The 20,663-nt window shown below is 39.2% G+C and overlaps 2 protein-coding genes across 2 annotated transcripts in view; both read right to left on the reverse strand.

Annotated features, from left to right (window-relative positions):
• Positions 1-1,045, reverse strand: part of LOC126335640 (enkurin domain-containing protein 1) — a 41,082-nt gene extending 40,037 nt beyond the window's left edge. Inside the window, exon 1 of the mRNA XM_049999097.1 lies at positions 849-1,045. Coding sequence (XP_049855054.1) covers positions 849-1,045 — 197 coding nt within the window. The remainder of the gene's footprint in view (positions 1-848) is intronic.
• LOC126336333 (uncharacterized) overlaps positions 846-20,663 on the reverse strand; it is a 257,872-nt gene continuing 238,054 nt past the window's right edge. Inside the window, exon 11 of the mRNA XM_049999896.1 lies at positions 846-1,086. Coding sequence (XP_049855853.1) covers positions 1,045-1,086 — 42 coding nt within the window. The 3' untranslated portion in view covers positions 846-1,044. The remainder of the gene's footprint in view (positions 1,087-20,663) is intronic.

The following is a 20,663-nucleotide window of genomic DNA, read 5'->3' on the forward strand; positions in this document are numbered from 1 at the left end:
ATAATTTATCAATAATTGATTGTTTTTGTTATCAGATTAAATTATAGGCATAATTTAATCATTAAATTCTTTTAAACACACTATTTTTTGCTTAACATAAAACAATGTTTACTTTTTTACAAAAAATGATGGGTATAATGAATTTTGTGCCATGAATATAACTTATCCCCTCCATTTCCCCAAATAATGCTATAACACTGAATCAAATATGCTGAATTCCTTCAGAGAACAGATATGATAGACAGTAGTGGAAAATAAAGGGCAAGTAAGTTGTCTTCTGCTTGAATTCATCCACCATATAAATATAATGATGATTTAAAATGACTGAAAATATTAATCCAAAATAATACTGAGTGGAAACCCTCTTGTACTGTACAGCTCCAAGTGCCACTAGACTGTTCTTTTCATGGATTGCTTCAAGGCTTATGAGTAATTTACAAAAATTGGCAAGGAACCACATAGTGGAATTCTGGTGAGTAAGACAGATAAGACTACTGTGTTTGCTGCACCACAGAGAAAATGGTGGTCATTAGTTCCAAAATAGAGGCTGAAAACCATCTGAAGTTGTAGGCATCTTGATTCACCTATCCAGTCAGCCATATAACATTAATCATTTTGCCAGTGCAGTTAATGATCTTGAGAACCTTGAGAGATGTTGAATGATATGCCATGGATTATAATTAAATATGAGACACAGAAAACTCATAGAATTTTTAAAACGCAGCACAGTTTCTCTCATTTTGCAGCAATTTACAGCTGCAAATATGTTATCTTGTATTATAATAAAAAATACATGAAATACTATACTTAGTATTAAGTACTTAATATTAAGCACAAAGTGAATTTACTTTGGCAGAACTCCTTTTTGGTATGAAGGAGGTGCTTTTAGAGGATTTGGTGGTGATGGTGCAAGTACTTTCTTCATTGCAGCCATTGCCTTAGCTGTCATTTTTACATTCAAGGAATCTGCAAAAGCTTTCCGTTGCTGTGGTGAGTATGCATTCAAAGCATCTTGTGAATCTGGAGCAAGAATATTTTGCTTCATCACTTTAGCATCTGAATAATTTTTATTGAGTTTATGGATTCCTGAAATAAAAGAAGATGAAAGGACCTCAATTACTAGAGAGACATTATCCATCTCATAACAAATAAAAGGGAAGCTAGTTTTCTAAAATAAACAATTTACTGGTTTTGACTTGATTTAAAGTTATCATATGGCATAAGAAGAAATATTTGTAACATTGCAAAGATTGAACATGAATTCAAAAAACATTTTATGATTCAAGTTGTTATTGGCAAAGAGGCAATAAATAAACACTGATGAACAAAAATATTACATTATGGCCACTGCCCAATACAGGGCTGCATTCTGCCTGGTGGTGTTGCAGGTATGTGACATGGCAAGGAAAGTATGCAAGTGGAGAAGAGACAATCTGAGGATCAGTCTAGAAATCATATGGCCCACAAATAGTGAAATCCACATATGCAACTTTCACAGGGGACAGATTTTTATTGCTCAGCACCTGGAAACAAACACCTCAGAAATTTTGAAGCTAGTTGGTTGTTCATGTGTCACTGTTGTGAGCATGTATAGAGAGTGGTTTAAGGACTGTGAAACCACAAGTTGGCAATAAGGTGTTGGATATCCACAACTCATCGTATATGTGGAAGTCTGAGACTTGCCAGTTCTGTAAGGCAGAATAGGTGGAAATCTGTGGTGGATATGATGCAGAGTACAGTGCAGATGCAGGAACAAGTGTTTTGGATCACACAACTTGTGCATGTCATTGAACATGGGGCTCCACAGTACAAGATCCCTAATAGTCATTGTTGACCCAATTATCTTCAATTACAATTGCAGTGAGCATGGTATCAACAAGACTGGACTATGGGTCAACAGAAATATGTTGCCTCGTCAGATGAATCATGTTTCTTGTTTTATCAGGTTGACAGTCATGTCTAGATAAACTGTCCTACAAAGTGGCTGCTCAAAACATACAGTGCAGGGGACTGATGACCATAGATGTTTAGTCACATGGTGCTCAGAGCCATTTGAACCAAACAGCACATCGTGGATGCTGGCTGAAAAGGGCAATATTATGCTATGGGGCCATTCGCCTCAGCCTCCATGGAGCTTTTGGTGGTATTCGAAGCCACCATGAGAGCTGTGGACTATGTGAACACTGCTGTGAACCACGTGCATCTCTTCATGCTTGATGTCTTCCCCAAATATGATGTTATCTTCCAGCAGGATAATGTTCAAGTGACAGGGCCAGAATAAAGCTACCTCATGTTGAGGTCTTGGGTACCAATTCTCCTTGACATGAACCTGATGGAGCAAATCTGGGATGCTACTGGCTGTAACCTCCAAGCCCAAAAAACACCATATCTTAACTTATGTGAATTGCATGACTAGTATGCATACTGGAGCCACATACCTCCAGAAACCTACGGAGAACTTTTCATATCCATGCTGTGTAGAACTGCTCTTGTACTGCATTCTAACAGTGGGCCAACATGCTATTAGCATGGCTTATGAGTGGTACATGACACGAAATTATCTAACAAATATTAGCTTAATATTATTTTCTTCAACACAGAATGACAACAAACATATGAATGAGATGCTCTACCCAAGCACTCTCATTCTTGGTTTCACCATAATTTATAGAAGGCCTCACACATTACTGCTACTGCAGCCACTTGCTCAGATTCTTGTGGTATGTAATAATGCAACATATATACATGCATTGAACATAAAATGACAACAGTTTCTAATTTTATCTGTAAGTCAATAAAATTATGCTCCCTTTGGTAGTCATTAATATGCTATGAAGGACAATGATGTTCTACAGAAGTCTCCTGTGGTAGCCACGATGCTGTTGTCATTTGAACAGATTTTTTTAATTTCATTTAGTGTTTGGCATATAGACCATGCAGCCAGGATCCTACTATATAAGTGATGCTAATTAAGACAAAATTGCCCAAGTGCAAGTAGGACTCACATGCAGATGATTCTGTACAAACTTAATTATGTATGTAGGTGCTTCATCCTTCCCAGGAACCAATAATCTTGACAATTTTTGCTTGTTATCCTTAACAATACTGTCCAGATACTGGTCCTGTGAATTACGATACTGTTTTTGATATAATTACATATTAATAGATTTTGGATTTTTTCCTTACATGAACTGTAAAACCCTGCTTCTTGCCAAGTTTCTTAACTCTAGGTCAATGGGAAGTATCCTATAGATTTTAATGAGTGAGTTTGCAAGTATTGCATTGTTAGCTGCAACAGACAGAAGATATGCTTTGTTAATGCTGCTCATTTTAGAGATTTTGAGTGAAATAAACTCATCCTGCAATGTAGAAATGTGCACAGAAAAAGCTAAGTGAAAAATTAGTGCAATACACACATTTATAAACAAATGAAATCTGACTTTGGAATTTTTCTTTGTGTGAAACTGCATGTACAAGATTCATGTGTCAATTTGAAGTTCTAGATTTACATGATCTTTCATTGATTGTGTCAGTACCCATATGCATTGTGATATATTGTGAAATTTCAGACATTCGCAAGAGCCGCGTTAAGCTGATATCATCAACTGTAGGCTTATCCTTACTCAAAACAATCATTCTCTAATTTCATTGCACAATTAAATGAGAAGTAGGTTATTTTTGAGAATTTTATGATGCTTACAAAGCCATACAGTGGAACCTTCCTTCACGAGCACGTCCCATAATGCACAATTCACTTAACAAGCAAAACAGATTGTAGAAAAAATCACTTAACAGGCGATGTTTCACATAATAAGTGATGACAAGTTAGTGTGATGTCACTAGTCATTTGTGCATGGAAAGTGAAATGTTCGACAATATGAACACCTTTCATTGTCAGCAGTGGCGTATGAGCAATGTCTGTAGTATGTAGTGCAGTCTGGGTTATCACTTTTTCTGATACCATCTTAGTGCAGCTTGTGATCACATATTTTTCTAAACTTGTGTACACAAAGTGTTTTTTGTGTGTAAATTTTAATAACCTTTATAGAAATGCCCCTGAAGATAAAGCTGCAATAAGATAATCATAAGAGAAAGAAAATGACCTTAGAAATGAAGCATAAAGTCATTGAAAAAAGTGAACATGCTGTGAGCATTGCTGATTTTGCATGCACATACAAATGGTCTACGTCAACTATTTGCACTATCCTCAACAACAAGGACAAGATTAAGCAGATAGATTTTTCAAAGGGACTGACAAGAGTATCTAAACAATAGTTTCATATTCTGGATAATCTTGAAAGGTTGCTCCTTATATGGATAAATGAAAAGCAATCACAAGGCAACATTATTAATTAGAACATCATTTGTGACAAGGCGTGAATGATTTTCGCTGACCTCATTAAGAAGATGTCACGATCATCAGTAGCTGAAGAAGTGTTTAAAGGGAAGCCTTGGATGTTTCAAGAGGTTTAAGAGAAAAACCGGAATCCACAATGTTGTGAGGCATGGCAAAGCAGTCAGTTCCAACACATAGGTAGCAGAGAACTTCATCAGCAACTTCAAGGTGCTCATAAATTACGAGGGTCATCTGCCGAAACAGGTTTTTAATTGTGATGAGATATGTCTATTCTGGAAAAAGATGCTGAAGTGTGTGTTTACAATGGCAGAGGAGAATGCGTTGCCCATTCACATTCCAATAAAAGACCATCTCACAATGCTGTTCTGTGCCAAATCAAGTGATGATTTGAAAATTAAATTGCTGCTTGTTTACCAAATAGAAACTCCATGAGCGCTCATGAAGTACAGAAGAGCATGCTAAATGTGATGTCCTTTGGTGAAAAAATATTTGCTTGAGATGAATCTGCCACTTCATGTCTAGCATGTTATGGACATTGCTCCTACCCATTCTCCAGGTGTACAAGACCACCTCCTTGGAGAATTTCAGTTCATCAAGATCCAGTTTCTGCCTCCCAACACCACTCCATTATTCCAGCCTATGGACCAGCAGATGGTTTCTAACTTCGAGAAGATCTACACTGAAACACTCTTTGAGCATTGCTTGGAGTTGACTGAAGCCACCAATCTCACTCTCAAAGAGTTTTGGAAATATCACTTCAACATCATTGCCTGCATCAAGACTATCAAAAAGGCTTTGGAAGGAGAACTCTCACTTCTGCTTGGAAGAAGTTTTGGCTGAAGTGCATTGTCGAATGTGACTCTGAGGCATTTGAGCCAATATCTGTGGAGTCTGTAGAAAACAAGATTGTGTCTTTGGCCAAAAGCATGGTACTAGAGTTGGATAACAATGATATAGATGAGCTTGTGGAAGATTGCAGCCAAGAGATGACGACTGAAGAGCTTATGGAGTTGGGGTGTGCAATAAGATAAATGCTGGAAGCAGGGGAATAGGTTGCATTGTACATTAAAATTCATCATGCCAATAAGGCAGTGGCTATGCATGCGTGCTGTGTCAAATTTTTGCCAAATGTTGAAGCATTAGCAAGAGCAAAGGGCGATAGACAGCTTCCAAGTAGAAAAGAATTAGCTATGTATCATGAATAATAAAGTACATAATACTAAAAACAAAGATACTGTAACTTACCAAACGAAAGCATAGGTATGTTGATAGAGACAACAAAAAACACTCAAATTTCAAGCTTTCGCAACCCAAGGTTGTTTCATCAGCAATAAGGGAAGGAGAGGGAAAGACGAAAGGATATGGGTTTTAAGGGAGAGGGTAAGGAGTCATTCCAGTCCTGGGAGTGGAAAGACTTACCTTAGGGAAAAAAAAAGACAGGTATACACTTGTGCACGCACACACACACACACACACACACACACACACACACACACACACACACACACACACATCCATCCACCCTTATACAGACACAGGCAGACATATGTAAATGTAAAGAGGTTGGGCAGAGATGTCAGTCAAGTTGGAAGTAACCCACCAGGCCTCAACCTCTGCTAATTTCAAGTTGCCGCCGCTTGTACCTCACCTGTCATTCAACAACATCTTTGCCTCTGCACTTCCGCCTCGACTGACATCTCTGCCCACCCTCAGACATGTCCGAAAGAACAGATACCATCTTAGTAAATGAGTAATGAGTATAATTGGCGGGGGCACTGCGAATGTAGTGCGGGACAATACGTTGAGAATGTGGGTTTCGCGGGAGGCATGCCAGAGACAAATCCCTGCAGTCATGCTATACTCTGTGTCTGCAGTGGCTCACATGGATAGAGAGTCTGCCATGTAAGCAGGAGATCCTGGGTTAGAGTCCCGGTTGAGGCACACATTTTCATCTGTCCCTGTTGATGTATGTCAATGCCTGTAAGTAGCTAAGGGTGTTCATTTCATTGTAATTTCATTATAGTAAATTGATGTTTGTGTTTTGGTTAGTGTATCAGATATTCTAATATATTGTGTTACATCTAGTTTCCGTTAAAGAGGAGTAGCCCTATATAATATCTGCATTTACTGTAAAATACCACTGTTTTTGAGTTTACTAGCAACTGTAATTAAGCTCGAAATGTTTTAGGAAACTAGAAATCTTTTTGTGTTGCCTTAATAGAAATGTCATTTTGTACATTTTCTTCAATTCTTATAGTGAATTAGGAAGTTTTTAGCTCAAGAGATTAAATGCTAATCGGTGGGGTTCATTTAAAGTTATTTATTCACTGCCTCGTAACATGCTGCACCAACCAAAATGCAGCCCAACTGTGAATGCTGTTCTTGAACACAGGATGAGTTGGTCAACATTTGAAAGTAACTGAAAATCGCACTGACTAGAGCCAAATGATTGGCAGCTACAGCAAATCGGTGAATTAGAAGAGCTTCAGAGAGATGTGTACCTGTGATATTGGTACCAGAGGATTCCATCTCCTCTGCAGAAAGTACAGGACATGCATATGGCATGTCAATGGTAGATCTTGGCATCTTATACAGTGTGGACATGGGCCAGGGAGGAATGAAACTGAAACTGAGCCAGTGTGACTCACATCACCTGTTTTGGGGAAACCTGTTTTGTTTTGTGTCAAGAGGAAGTAAATGATAAAGGGTAGAGTTCTATTAATTGTTGGCACTTAAAATGTACAGTGAACGATGGTACCCTTTAGGGAAATGCAGCAAGGAACAGGAAAGGACACCAGGTATAAAAATGGTTCGAATGGCTCTGAACACTATGGGACTTAACATCTATGGTCATCAGTCCAATAGAACTTAGAACTACTTAAACCTAACTAACCTAAGGACAACACACAACACCCAGCCATCACGAGGCAGAGAAAGACACCAGGTACACTCACCGGGTTTGCGTGGAGGCCTCATTCAACAAGAAGCTATTGCAGTAGCCATTTAGGGAACAGTGTGCAACGAACTGCAGATTGTGGCAAATGTTGGAACAAATGATATCTGTCATCTGGGCTCCAGGGTCATACTTGAGTCATTCCAGGGATTGGCAGGGAAGGCTGAGAAGACCGTTCTTGCCCATAGAGTTTCAATGAAGCTCACAATTTGCAGCACTGTCTCCAGAACTGATTGTGGCTCTTTGGTTCTGAGTCAAGTGGAAGGACAGCATCAGAGTTTGAAGGTTCTGTGACAAGCTATGAAGCAACTTCCTGGATTTGCACCATTGGGTTGAGAACTTTAGGGTCCCTCTAAATGGTCAGGTGTGCACTATAAATCAAAGGATGCTACTCAGGTAGCTGACTGTGCATGGGACACACAAAAGGATTTTTGTCGATTAGGCAACTCTCCATCAAATACAGATAATGATAGCTGAAGAAAACCTGGAAGTATTGGTGTAAGATCAAAGAAATACCTCCTATAGGTGGGAGTATTGAAATCCTAATGGTAAACTGCAGAATCATTTGCAACAAAGTGCCAGGGATTGAAGCACTCACAAAAAGCAGTGAATCTCACATAATACTGGTTACAGAAAGCTGATTAAAATCTGAAATTGATAGCAGTTAGATTTTTGGGAAAATTTAAATGTCTATTAAAAGGATAGGCAAATGGGAAATGGAGATGATGTATTTGTCACAGTAGATGAGAAACTCAAACAACTGAGAGAGAAATTGAAGCTGCATGTGAGTTTGTTTGTGGCAGACCCACTACCAAGGGTCAGTATACAATAATATCTGGATCCTTCTATCATCCATCAGATTCATCTCCATGTAACAGAAAACTTTAGAGAAAACCTCATTTTATTATTTTACAAAACACAATGAAATACTAGTCATATGTAAAGGCTGTCAGTGACATCAAAGTTAATGTCCTGGCCCTAGTGAATGAGACAGAAACTGAAATTGAGGATACCAAACCAAAAGCTGAAATGTTTAATTTCATTTTCAAACGTTGCTTTACAAAGGAAAGCCCATGAGAATTGCCCCAATTTAATCCTTGCAACAGTTAAAAGATGAGTGAAATCAGTATTAGCATCAGTGATGTTGAGACGCAGCTGAAATTGTTAAAACTGACCAAAGCTCAGGGCTTGACAGAATATCTGTCAGATTTTATACTGGATTTGCAGCTGAGTTAGCCTCTCTCCTAAGTACAATCTATCAGTGATCTCTCAAACAAAAAACTGTGTCCAGTTCTTGGAAAACAGCACAGGTCACATCCGTCTACAAGAAGCACAGAAAAAGTGATTCACAAAACCGTCCAATATCCTTAACATCGATTTGTTGTAGAATCTTAGAACATATTCTGAGCTTAAACATAATGAGGTAACATGAACAGAATGACCTCCTCAGTGCCAACCAGCATGGATTCCGAAAACATCAATCATGTGAAACCCAACTAGCAATTTTCTCACACGACATACTGAAAGCTTTGGATCACGACAGAAAGGTAGACACAGTATTTCTTGATTTCCGATAAGCAGTGGTACAGTACCACACCTTCACTTATTGACTTAAGTATCATATGGGGTATCTAGTGAAATTTGTGCCTTGGTTGAGGACTTTATGGTAGGGAGAACACAGCATGTTATTTTGGAAGGAGAGTTATCGCAAGCTGTTGAAGTAACTTTGGGTACACCCCAGGGAGGTGTGTTGGGACCCTTACTTTCATGTTGTATATAATGACCTTGTAGTCATTTTGCAGATGATGCAATTATCTATAATGAACTGTTTTCTGAAACAAGCTGCATAAAAATTCAGTCAGATTTCAATGCGATTTCAAAGTTGTGCAAAGATTGACAACATGATTCAAATGTTCAGAAATGTACAACTATGCACCTTATAAAACAAAAACAAAAACATAGTATCCTATGACTATAATAACAATGAGACACTGATGGAATTGCTCAACTCATACAAATACCTGGTGTAACATTTCATAGGGATATGAAATGGAATGATCACATAGGCTCAGTCAAGGGTAAAGCACGTGGTAAACTTAAATTTTATTGGTAGAATACTCAAGAAGTGCAATCAGTCTACAAAGGAGAGTGCTTACAAATCACTCATGGACCAATTCCAGAATATTGCTTAAGTGTGTTGGACCCTTACCAAATAGCATTAATATGGGATATTGAATGTATACAGGGGTGAATGGTCACAGGTTTGTTTGATACACGGGAAAAGTCACCCAGATATTGAAAGAATGAGGCTGGACAACTCTTGAAGGCAAACATAAATTATCCCGAGAAAGTCTATTAATAAAGTTTTAAGAGCCAGCTTTAAATGATGATTCTAGGAATATACTAAAATCCCCTCCGTATCCCTCACATAGGGATCATGAGGATAAGATTGGAATAATTACAGTATGCACAGATGCATTTAAACAATCATTCTTCCCCCACTCCATACATGAATGGAACAGGAAAAAACCCTAATACCTGGTACAGTGGAACATATCCTCTGCCATGCACCTCACGGTGGTTTGCAGAGTATGTATGTAGATATAGATGTATCAAAATATGTGGCATAAATTGTTGTATCTTTTGACTGAACTGACTTAGAAGCTAAAACTTTGTACAATGCCAACAGAACATAGACCTAAAATTATGACATAAATTTGAAATTGATATGGCTACCTTTTCCTGAGGAAAGGGTTCTTAACAGTTGGACAGAGAGATGGACAACAAACTGATACCGAAATGGTCCGGTTTTTACTGACTGATGTATGAAACTCTAAAAATTGTGTAAGGATATTCTGAGCATATACTAACCTAGAGTGTGTTTTTGTAAGAGTGGGCAAAAATGTAACAGGACATAAAGAATGCTCCACTGAATGATTTGAGGTAGGGAACCTAGGGTCAGATTAGCCAGCTTAATGAGATGTGGAAGTAAACTTGTCTATCACTTTGTCTGGTATTAGTTTTCCAGCTTATTTACAACTAACATGCGCACAAGTTGACACACACTGCTCAGTTTATTTACATGTACAGTCTTTATTTATTACAAGGAAACAAGGAGGACTAGCCTTATTACTAGGAAGTCACAATGAAGGTTTTGTTTACTTTACTTGTCCATAAGATGACTCTGTCATACTGCATTTACATTGCCCCATGATAGAATGTGCTATGAATCAACAACAGACCCATTCATTACTCAGTGCTACACAGAGACATACAGTACAATATGATGGAGGAGTACCAGTACAGTTTTGCAGAACTCACTGACATGCACCTTGTGCATGAGGAAGTGTGTTGCAATGCTCTCACTGCTGACAAGCTGTACACGGAATGATTTCCTAACAGGCATCATCTGTCACGGCGAGTGTTTATTTCTCTCAAGTGATGAATGCAAGAGACTGATTCATCAAAAAGAAGAAGCGAGGGACTTAGCAACATGAGGACCACTCACACACCTAATTTTGAAGAGGAGGTTCTGGAACATGTTGCAGCAGACACCACCACAAATACTCGTTGTACTGCACCATGAAATGAGTACTGCACATACTAGTGTGTGGCGAATACTCCACGAACAACAATTACACCTGTAGCATCCATAATGAGTCCATGCAATGCTTGTGATGGCCTTTGCACATTTTGTCAGTGGCTTCTCCACTAATGAATTGATCGACTAGATTTCCTCCAAATCATGCTGCTTACTGATGAGGCCTCATTTGATCATGATTGTATTTTAGATAGTAGGAATGGCCATTGTGTGGGATGAGGAAAACCCTCATGCTGTACTAGAGTGACACCATTAACTAAGCTTTGCTGTGAATATCTGGGCCAGCATTGTAGGTGGCAATCTCATTAGGCCATACCTTCTACCTGGCCATCAGAATGACCACCTGTACTTGGGTTTGTACAAAGAGTTCTAACTGAGTTGTTGGAGGGTACCCTTGGCTGTTCATGAGATGATGTGGATATAACATGACAGTGCACTGACTCACTTCAGTGTGATGTCCACAACCATAACAATGCTGTGAAACTTCCTGGCAGATTAAAACTGTGTGCCAGGCCGAGACTTGAATTCCGGACTTTTGCCTTCTGTGGACAAGTGCTCTACCAACTGAGCGACCCAAGCACAGCTCAAGACCCATTCTCACAGCTCTAATTCTGCCTGTACCTCGTCTCCTACCTTCCAAACTTCACAGAAGCTCTCCTGAAAAACTTGCAGAGCTAGCACTCCTGAAAAGATGCTGCATTTCCCAGTCACTGGATTGGAAGGGGAGGTCCTATTTCATGGCCTGCAAGGTCACCTTACCTGAATCCCCTTGATTATTTCCTAAGGAGATACATAAAGTCACTTGTGTAAGAGACCCCAGTGGATACAAAGGGAATTAGTTGCCAGAATTGTAGCTGTCTGTGATGTGATTTGAAACACACAAGGGAGATTCTTCAGAGTGCATCAGAACCTTGTTCTCTGGTGTCATGCTTGCATTGCGTTTGATGGCTGTCAATTTCAGCACATTTTGTGAGATACAGTACAAATGGTACGTTCATTGTGTCAGTGATGATATTTGCAGTTAACTGTAACTAATGTAAATAAAAAAGTAGACAGTAAAGTGAATTTATTCCTATTATCCCCTTAAGCTGGCTTCCCCGACCCCAGTTTCTCTACCTCAAATTGTTCAATGGAGTGTTCCTTATGTCCTGTTAAATTTTTGCATGCTCTTACAGAAACACCCTGTATAATAAATTATAACAGACCATAATGGTAACTGCCTACAAATATAATTCTTTCACAATTGTGCACAGCTGTATTACTTCAAAATTTATTGCATAATCAGTTTCAGACATTCACAACCATATTCTGGTGTATTTGTATGTCATAATCAGATGTGATACAAGTCATAATCATCATAAGCCATAAGCCACCATCTTCAAAATTTTAAATAAATAAAAAAAAAAATAAAGTCTTGTAATTTCTCATAGTTCTCTCTCACCTAACTTCAACATTGTGAAAATGGTGCACCAGTATCCATCTCCACAAAATCTCACTACAGACTAAATATTCTCAACAACAACAGTGTATGTTGAACATTACTTTACCCTAATAATGACAAGATTCTTCATTTCTCTCCATACAAAAAACTTTTTTCCTTTTCCAATGCTGTTTAATTACTTTAAAGTATGAATGTGATAAATAGTAATTACTATTCTAGATATTAAATACTTCCATTTAGTTTGTTGTCACATCAGCTGTGCCAAAAGAATAACCATTCTACATTGGTTTCCTAAATATAATATGATTGTAGAAACAACAAAGCTAACCACCAGCACCCTCCCCCTGTTTTTCCATTAACTGGCTTTATCGTAATTGCAGTTTCATAAGATATAGCATAATAATTATTTAAACAATGGAAAATCCAGTATGGAATGTAACAATACCAGAGAAGAAACGTTGCTACTCACCATATAGCGGAGATGCCTTGTCGCGATAGGCACAGTAAACGGAGTTACGCAATCTAGCTTTCGGCCATTAAGGCCTTTGTCAGCAGAAGACACACATACACACAACACACACGCACACACACACTCACACAAATGCAATTGCACAGTTGTCTGCAGTCTCAGAGAGCTGAAACTACACTCAATGTGTGAATCTCTTTGTTGTGCCTATCGTGACTCAGCATCTCCACTATATGGCGAGTGGCAACTTTCCTTCTCTGGTATAATAATTATTTACACAGATAAGGAGCAAAATGTACTGACAAACCACATTCAGCACAATAACAGTGCAGAAATGTTTATAACTTCAACTAGAAGCATAATAAGGAAAAACACATATATGGAATTAATTTCAAAGGATGTAGTTGTTTTTCATAAGTTAAACATAATATTTCTGACCTCCCCCCCATGAACCATGGACCTTGCCGTTGGTGGGGAGGCTTGCGTGCCTCAGCGATACAGATGGCCGTACCGTAGGTGCAACCACAACGGAGGGGTATCTGTTGAGAGGCCAGACAAACGTGTGGTTCCTGAAGAGGGGCAGCAGCCTTTTCAGTAGTTGCAGGGGCAACAGTCTGGATGATTGACTGATCTGGCCTTGCAACATTAACCAAAACGGCCTTGCTGTGCTGGTACTGCGAACGGCTGAAAGCAAGGGGAAACTACAGCCGTAATTTTTCCCGAGGACATGCAGCTTTACTGTATGATTAAATGATGATGGCATCCTCTTGGGTAAAATATTCCGGAGGTAAAATAGTCCCCCATTCGGATCTCCGGGCGGGGACTACTCAGGAGGATGTCGTTATCAGGAGAAAGAAAACTGGCGTTCTACGGATCGGAGCGTGGAATGTCAGATCCCTTAATCGGGCAGGTAGGTTAGAAAATTTAAAAAGGGAAATGGATAGGTTAAAGTTAGATATAGTGGGAATTAGTGAAGTTCGGTGGCAGGAGGAACAAGACTTCTGGTCAGGTGACTACAGGGTTATAAACACAAAATCAAATAGGGGTAATGCAGGAGTAGGTTTAATAATGAATAGGAAAATAGGAATGCGGGTAAGCTACTACAAACAGCATAGTGAACGCATTATTGTGGCCAAGATAGATACGAAGCCCACACCTACTACAGTAGTACAAGTTTATATGCCAACTAGCTCTGCAGATGATGAAGAAATTGAAGAAATGTACGATGAAATAAAAGAAATTGTTCAGATAGTGAAGGGAGACGAAAATTTAATAGTAATGGGTGACTGGAATTCGGCAGTAGGAAAAGGGAGAGAAGGAAACATAGTAGGTGAATATGGATTGGGGCTAAGAAATGAAAGAGGAAGCCGCCTAGTAGAATTTTGCACAGAGCACAACTTAATCATAGCTAACACGTGGTTTAAGAATCATGAAAGAAGGTTGTATACGTGGAAGAACCCTGGAGATACTAAAAGGTATCAAATAGATTATATAATGGTAAGACAGAGATTTAGGAACCAGGTTTTAAATTGTAAGACATTTCCAGGGGCAGATGTGGACTCGGACCACAATCTATTGGTTATGACCTGTAGATTAAAACTGAAGAAACTGCAAAAATGTGGGAAATTAAGGAGATGGGACCTGGATAAACTGAAAGAACCAGAAGTTGTACAGAGTTTCAGGGAGAGCATAAAGGGACAATTGACAGGAATAGGGGAAAGAAATACCGTAGAAGAAGAATGGGTAGCTCTGAGGGATGAAGTAGTGAAGGCAGCAGAGGATAAAGTAGGTAAAAAGACGAGGGCTGCTAGAAATCCTTGGGTAACAGAAGAAATATTGAATTTAATTGATGAAAGGAGAAAATATAAAAATGCAGTAAATGAAGCAGGCAAAAAGGAATACAGACGTCTCAAAAATGAGATCGACAGGAAGTGCAAAATGGCTAAGCAGGGATGGCTAGAGGACAAATGTAAGGATGTAGAAGCTTATCTCACTAGGGGTAAGATAGATACTGCCTACAGGAAAATTAAAGAGACCTTTGGAGAGAAGAGAACCACGTGTATGAATATCAAGAGCTCAGATGGCAACCCAGTTCTAAGCAAAGAAGGAAAGGCAGAAAGGTGGAAGGAGTATATAGAAGGTTTATACAAGGGTGATGTACTTGAGGACAATATTATGGAAATAGAAGAGGATGTAGATGAAGACAAAATGGGAGATACGATACTGCGTGAAGAGTTTGACAGAGCACTGAAAGACCTGAGTCGAAACAAGGCCCCTGGAGTAGACAACATTCCATTAGAACTACTGACGGCCTTGGGAGAGCCAGTCATGACAAAACTCTACCAGCTGGTGAGCAAGATGTATGAGACAGGCGAAATACCCTCAGACTTCAAGAAGAATATAATAATTCCAATCCCAAAGAAAGCAGGTGCTGACAGATGTGAAAATTACCGAACTATCAGTTTAATAAGTCACAGCTGCAAAATACTAACGCAAATTCTTTACAGACGAATGGAAAAACTGGTAGATGCGGACCTCGGGGAGGATCAGTTTGGATTCCGTCGAAATGTTGGAACACGTGAGGCAATACTGACCTTACGACTTATCTTAGAAGAAAGATTAAGAAAAGGCAAACCTACGTTTCTAGCATTTGTAGACTTAGAGAAAGCTTTTGACAATGTTGACTGGAATACTCTCTTTCAAATTCTAAAGGTGGCAGGGGTAAAATACAGGGAGCGAAAGGCTATTTACAATTTGTACAGAAACCAGATGGCAGTCATAAAAGTCGAGGGGCACGAAAGGGAAGCAGTGGTTGGGAAAGGAGTGAGACAGGGTTGTAGCCTCTCCCCGATGTTATTCAATCTGTATATTGAGCAAGCAGTAAAGGAAACAAAAGAAAAATTTGGAGTAGGTATTAAAATTCATGGAGACGAAGTAAAAACTTTGAGGTTCGCCGATGACATTGTAATTCTGTCAGTGACGGCAAAGGACTTGGAAGAGCAGATGAACGGAATGGACAGTGTCTTGAAAGGAGGATATAAGATGAACATCAACAAAAGCAAAACGAGGATAATGGAATGTAGTCAAATTAAATCGGGTGATGCTGAGGGAATTAGATTAGGAAATGAGACACTTAAAGTAGTAAAGGAGTTTTGCTATTTAGGAAGTAAAATAACTGATGATGGTCGAAGTAGAGAGGATATAAAATGTAGACTGGCAATGGCAAGGAAAGCGTTTCTGAAGAAGAGAAATTTGTTAACATCGAATATAGATTTATGTATCAAGAAGTCGTTTCTGAAAGTATTTGTTTGGAGTGTAGCCATGTATGGAAGTGAAACATGGACGATAACTAGTTTGGACAAGAAGAGAATAGAAGCTTTCGAAATGTGGTGCTACAGAAGAATACTGAAGATAAGGTGGATAGATCACGTAACTAATGAGGAGGTATTGAATAGGATTGGGGAGAAGAGAAGTTTGTGGCACAACTTGACTAGAAGAAGGGATCGGTTGGTAGGACATGTTTTGAGGCATCAAGGGATCACAAATTTAGCGTTGGAGGGCAGCGTGGAGGGTAAAAATTGTAGAGGGAGACCGAGAGATGAGTACACTAAGCAGATTCAGAAGGATGTAGGTTGCAGTAGGTACTGGGAGATGAAGCAGCTTGCACAGGATAGAGTAGCATGGAGAGCTGCATCAAACCAGTCTTAGGACTGAAGACAACAACAACAACAACAATATTTCTGAATTCTTCCATAACTGTGAGGCCATATGTATTGATCAATGAAAGTAATACGCAACATAACTAACTCATGACAACAAGCTATCTCAGAGTAGATAGACATGAAAGTATGAGATAGAGTTTTTGACAGGATGGAAGAAGAAATATGCAGCAAAGAAAACAACTAGTGCTAAAACAGTTTAAGCACATGACATGCACAGTGTGTGTGTGTGTGTGTGTGTGTGTGTGTGTGTGTGTGTGTGTGTGCGCGCGCCCACACGCATGCGCGCGTGTGTGCTTCAGTCCCCGAAGGTACACACAAAATAAACCCTCTAAAAATCAAATGCCACATGACCACACAGCAAATTAATACAGTTCTGCTCAAACCCTACCAAAATATGAAACACAGCATAGATATTAGCTCATCAAGTCATCATAATGGACCACAGTCCCTAGCATAAATTCCTTCACAGCAAAATTATTATGTCACTAAGCATAAAATGGCATATTGTAGATAAAAGCATTAAATAATAATAATATAACATCAATTCTAGTACAATATAGTCTGAGGCATCAAATAATCATTAGGTATTTGTAATGTAGCAAAACTCTTACCGTGAACCATAACACCGCAAAACATTAAAACTTCATTTAGTATATATAGTGAACGAAGCTTTTCATTTCTCCCTTGGAGACAAATCTGTGCACTTTACTGTTGTTTCTCTATCACACTTTAATCTATCTGATAGCTCTTTGACTCTCTTAATTATACATCCTGTGGTACCTTTTCTATCACTGTCCCATAATTGTATGCAGTCTTGCTTCAATATTTTACACCTAGGCTTTCCTTTAAATCAACTATCAGATATTAGCTATGTAATTTTTCAGCATAAACAATCATAGCCCTACTTTCAAACACTTTACACGTCTTCCCTTAATTTAACTGATAGCTAAACTTGCAAATTTTCTTATCAGAAGCAAACATTTCACACAAATAAACACCATTTACTATTTTATCAGAGTTCTTTTGAATTACTCTTAAATAGTTTACAATTTTTTTCTGATGCCTCTCCCACCAGTCAAGAGGCAGTTGCTTACAAAATTTATATAATCTTTTTTTTAACATTTTCTTTACATGTAATAGGTTTTGAAGAGTTCTTAGCATTTCATGATTAAAAGTTGTTTGCTTTTGATAACTCAAATACCCCCCTACTCTTCCACTTTCCTCAGAACAAAACTTATCTTTGATTATCTTCCAAAACAAGAAAATATTTTAGCTTATTGCCACCATCACCTACCTCACTCAAGACACAGACTCCTACACAATCAGTACATTAAATAATTGCAGTGTCATGAATTTTAAGCATATCAGGTACATCAAAATTTTCAATGTTCATTATAGTATTTTTCTCAACTATCAAACAAAATTCCATCCAAGTACTTGACTGTTTCTGTCTTGATTCATTGGTAAATTTTAATTCACATATTTCTGATTTAACTTATGCTAGTTGAATGCTATAATTCTTAAAGTCACTTTTTAGATTGTTTTATGGCTGCAGTTCATTATTCAGCTCTTTAATATGACTATCCAGTCCAGTACAATTTTTTTTTCCAATTTTCTTATTACTTTTCCTCAGTTCTGTCATGAGTGTTGTGCCATGAGCCATGGGTACCAGGATGGCCCCCTCGTATGCCAATCCAATTAATGGGTCGCTTAGAGGAAGCCTTCCTGGTTACTCAAGCCTGCCAACCCAAAGTTTGGTACAGATTTATTGATGACATCTTCATGATTTGGATTCAAAGTGAAGAGGAACTCCAGAATTTCCTCTCCAACCTCAACTCCTTTGGTTCCATCAGATTCACCTGGTCCTACTCCAAATCCCATACCACTTTCCTTGACGTTGACCTCCATTTGTCCAATGGCCAGCTTCACACATCCGTCCACATCAAACCCACCAACAAATGACAGCCTTGAGAATTGTACTATTTATCGAGTAATCGAATTCCAACGGATTTCTTTTGGAACTCATGTGGATCATCTCACACTTTTCGTTATTTAGCGTCAACTGCCACCTGACACACCATACAGCAATCTTTTCTAAATCGCTTTGCAGCTGATACTGGTCTTCGGATGACCTTACTAGACGGTAAATTACAGCATCATCTGCGAACAGTCTAAGAGAACTGCTCAGATTGTCACCCAGGTCATTTATATAGATAAGGAACAGTAGAGGTCCCAGGACACTTCCCTGTGGAACACCTGATATCACTTCAGTTTTACTCGATGATTTGCCGTCTATTACTACGAACTGCGACCTTCCTGACAGGAAATCACGAATCCAGTCGCACAACTGAGACGATACCCCATAGCTCCGCAGCTTGATTAGAAGTCGCTTGTGAGGAACGGTGTCAAAAGCTTTCCGGAAATCTAGAAATACGGAATCAACTTGAGATCCCCTGTCGATAGCGGCCATTACTTCGTGCGAATAAAGAGCTAGCTGCGTTGCACAAGAGCGATGTTTTCTGAAGCCATGCTGATTATGTGTCAATAGATCGTTCCCTTCAAGGTGATTCATAATGTTTGAATACAGTATATGCTCCAAAACCCTACTGCAAACCGACGTCAACGATATAGGTCTGTAGTTAAATGGATTACTCCTACTACCCTTCTTGAACACTGGTGCGACCTGCGCAATTTTCCAATCTGTAGGTACAGATCTATCGGTGAGCGAGCGGTTGTATATGAGTGCTAAGTAGGGAGCTATAGTATCAGCGTAATCTAAAAGGAACCTAATCGGTATACAATCTGGACCTGAAGACTTGCCCGTATCAAGCGATTTGAGTTGCTTCGCAACCCCTAAGGTATCTACTTCTAAGAAACTCATGCTAGCAGATGTTCGTGTTTCAAATTCTGGAATATTCCATTCGTCTTCCCTGGTGAAGGAATTTCGGAAAACTGCGTTCGATAACTCCGCTTTAGCGGCACAGTCGTCGATAACAGTACCATCGGCACTGCGCAGCGAAGGTATTGACTGCGTCTTGCCGCTTGTGTACTTTACATATGACCAGAATTTCTTCGGATTTTTTACCAAATTTCGAGACAATGTTTCGTTTTGGAACCTATTAAAGGCATCTCGCATCGAAGTACGTGCCAAATTTCGCGCGTCTGTAAATTTTAGCCCATCTTCGGGATTTTCGTTCTTCTGAACTTCGCATGCTTTTTCCGTTGCCTCTGCAACAGCGTTCGGACCTTTTTTGTGTACCACGGGGGATCCGTTCCATCTCTTACCAATTTATGAGGTATGAATATCTCAATTGCTGTTGCTACTATATCTTTGAATTTGAGCCACATCTCGTCTACATTCGCATAGTCAGTTCGGAAGGAATGGAAATTGTCTTTCAGGAAGGCTTCTAGTGGCACTTTATCCGCTTTTTTAAATAAAATTATTTTGCGTTTGTTTCTGATGGATTTGGAAGAAATGGTATTGAGCCTAGCTACAATGACCTTGTGATCACTAATCCCTGTATCAGTCATGATGCTCTCTATCAGCTCTGGATTGTTTGTGGCCAAGAGGTCCAGTGTGTTTTCGCAACCATTTACAATTCGCGTGGGTTCGTGGACTAACTGCTCGAAATAATTTTCGGAAAATGCATTTAGGACAATCTCGGAAGACGTTTTCTGCCTACCACCGGTTTTGAACAAATATTTTTGCCAACATACCGAGGGTAGGTTGAAGTCCCCACCAACTATAACCGTATGAGTGGGGTATTTATTTGTTACGAGACTCAAACTTTCTCTGAACTGTTCCGCAACTGTATCATCGGAGTCTGGGGGTCAGTAGAAGGAGCCCATTATTAACTTAATTCGGCTGTTAAGTATAACCTCCACCCACACCAATTCGCACGGAGTATCTACTTCGACTTCACTACAAGATAAACCACTACTGACAGACACAAACACTCCACCACCAATTCTGCCTAATCTATCTTTCCTGAACACCGTCTGAGACTTCGTAAAAATTTCTGCAGAACTTATTTCAGGCTTTAGCCAGCTTTCTGTACCTATAACGATATCAGCTTCTGTGCTTTCTATTAGCGCTTGAAGCTCAGGGACTTTTCCAGCGCAA

This window comes from Schistocerca gregaria, chromosome 2 (assembly GCF_023897955.1).
Source record: "Schistocerca gregaria isolate iqSchGreg1 chromosome 2, iqSchGreg1.2, whole genome shotgun sequence".
Lineage (NCBI taxonomy): Eukaryota > Metazoa > Arthropoda > Insecta > Orthoptera > Acrididae > Schistocerca > Schistocerca gregaria.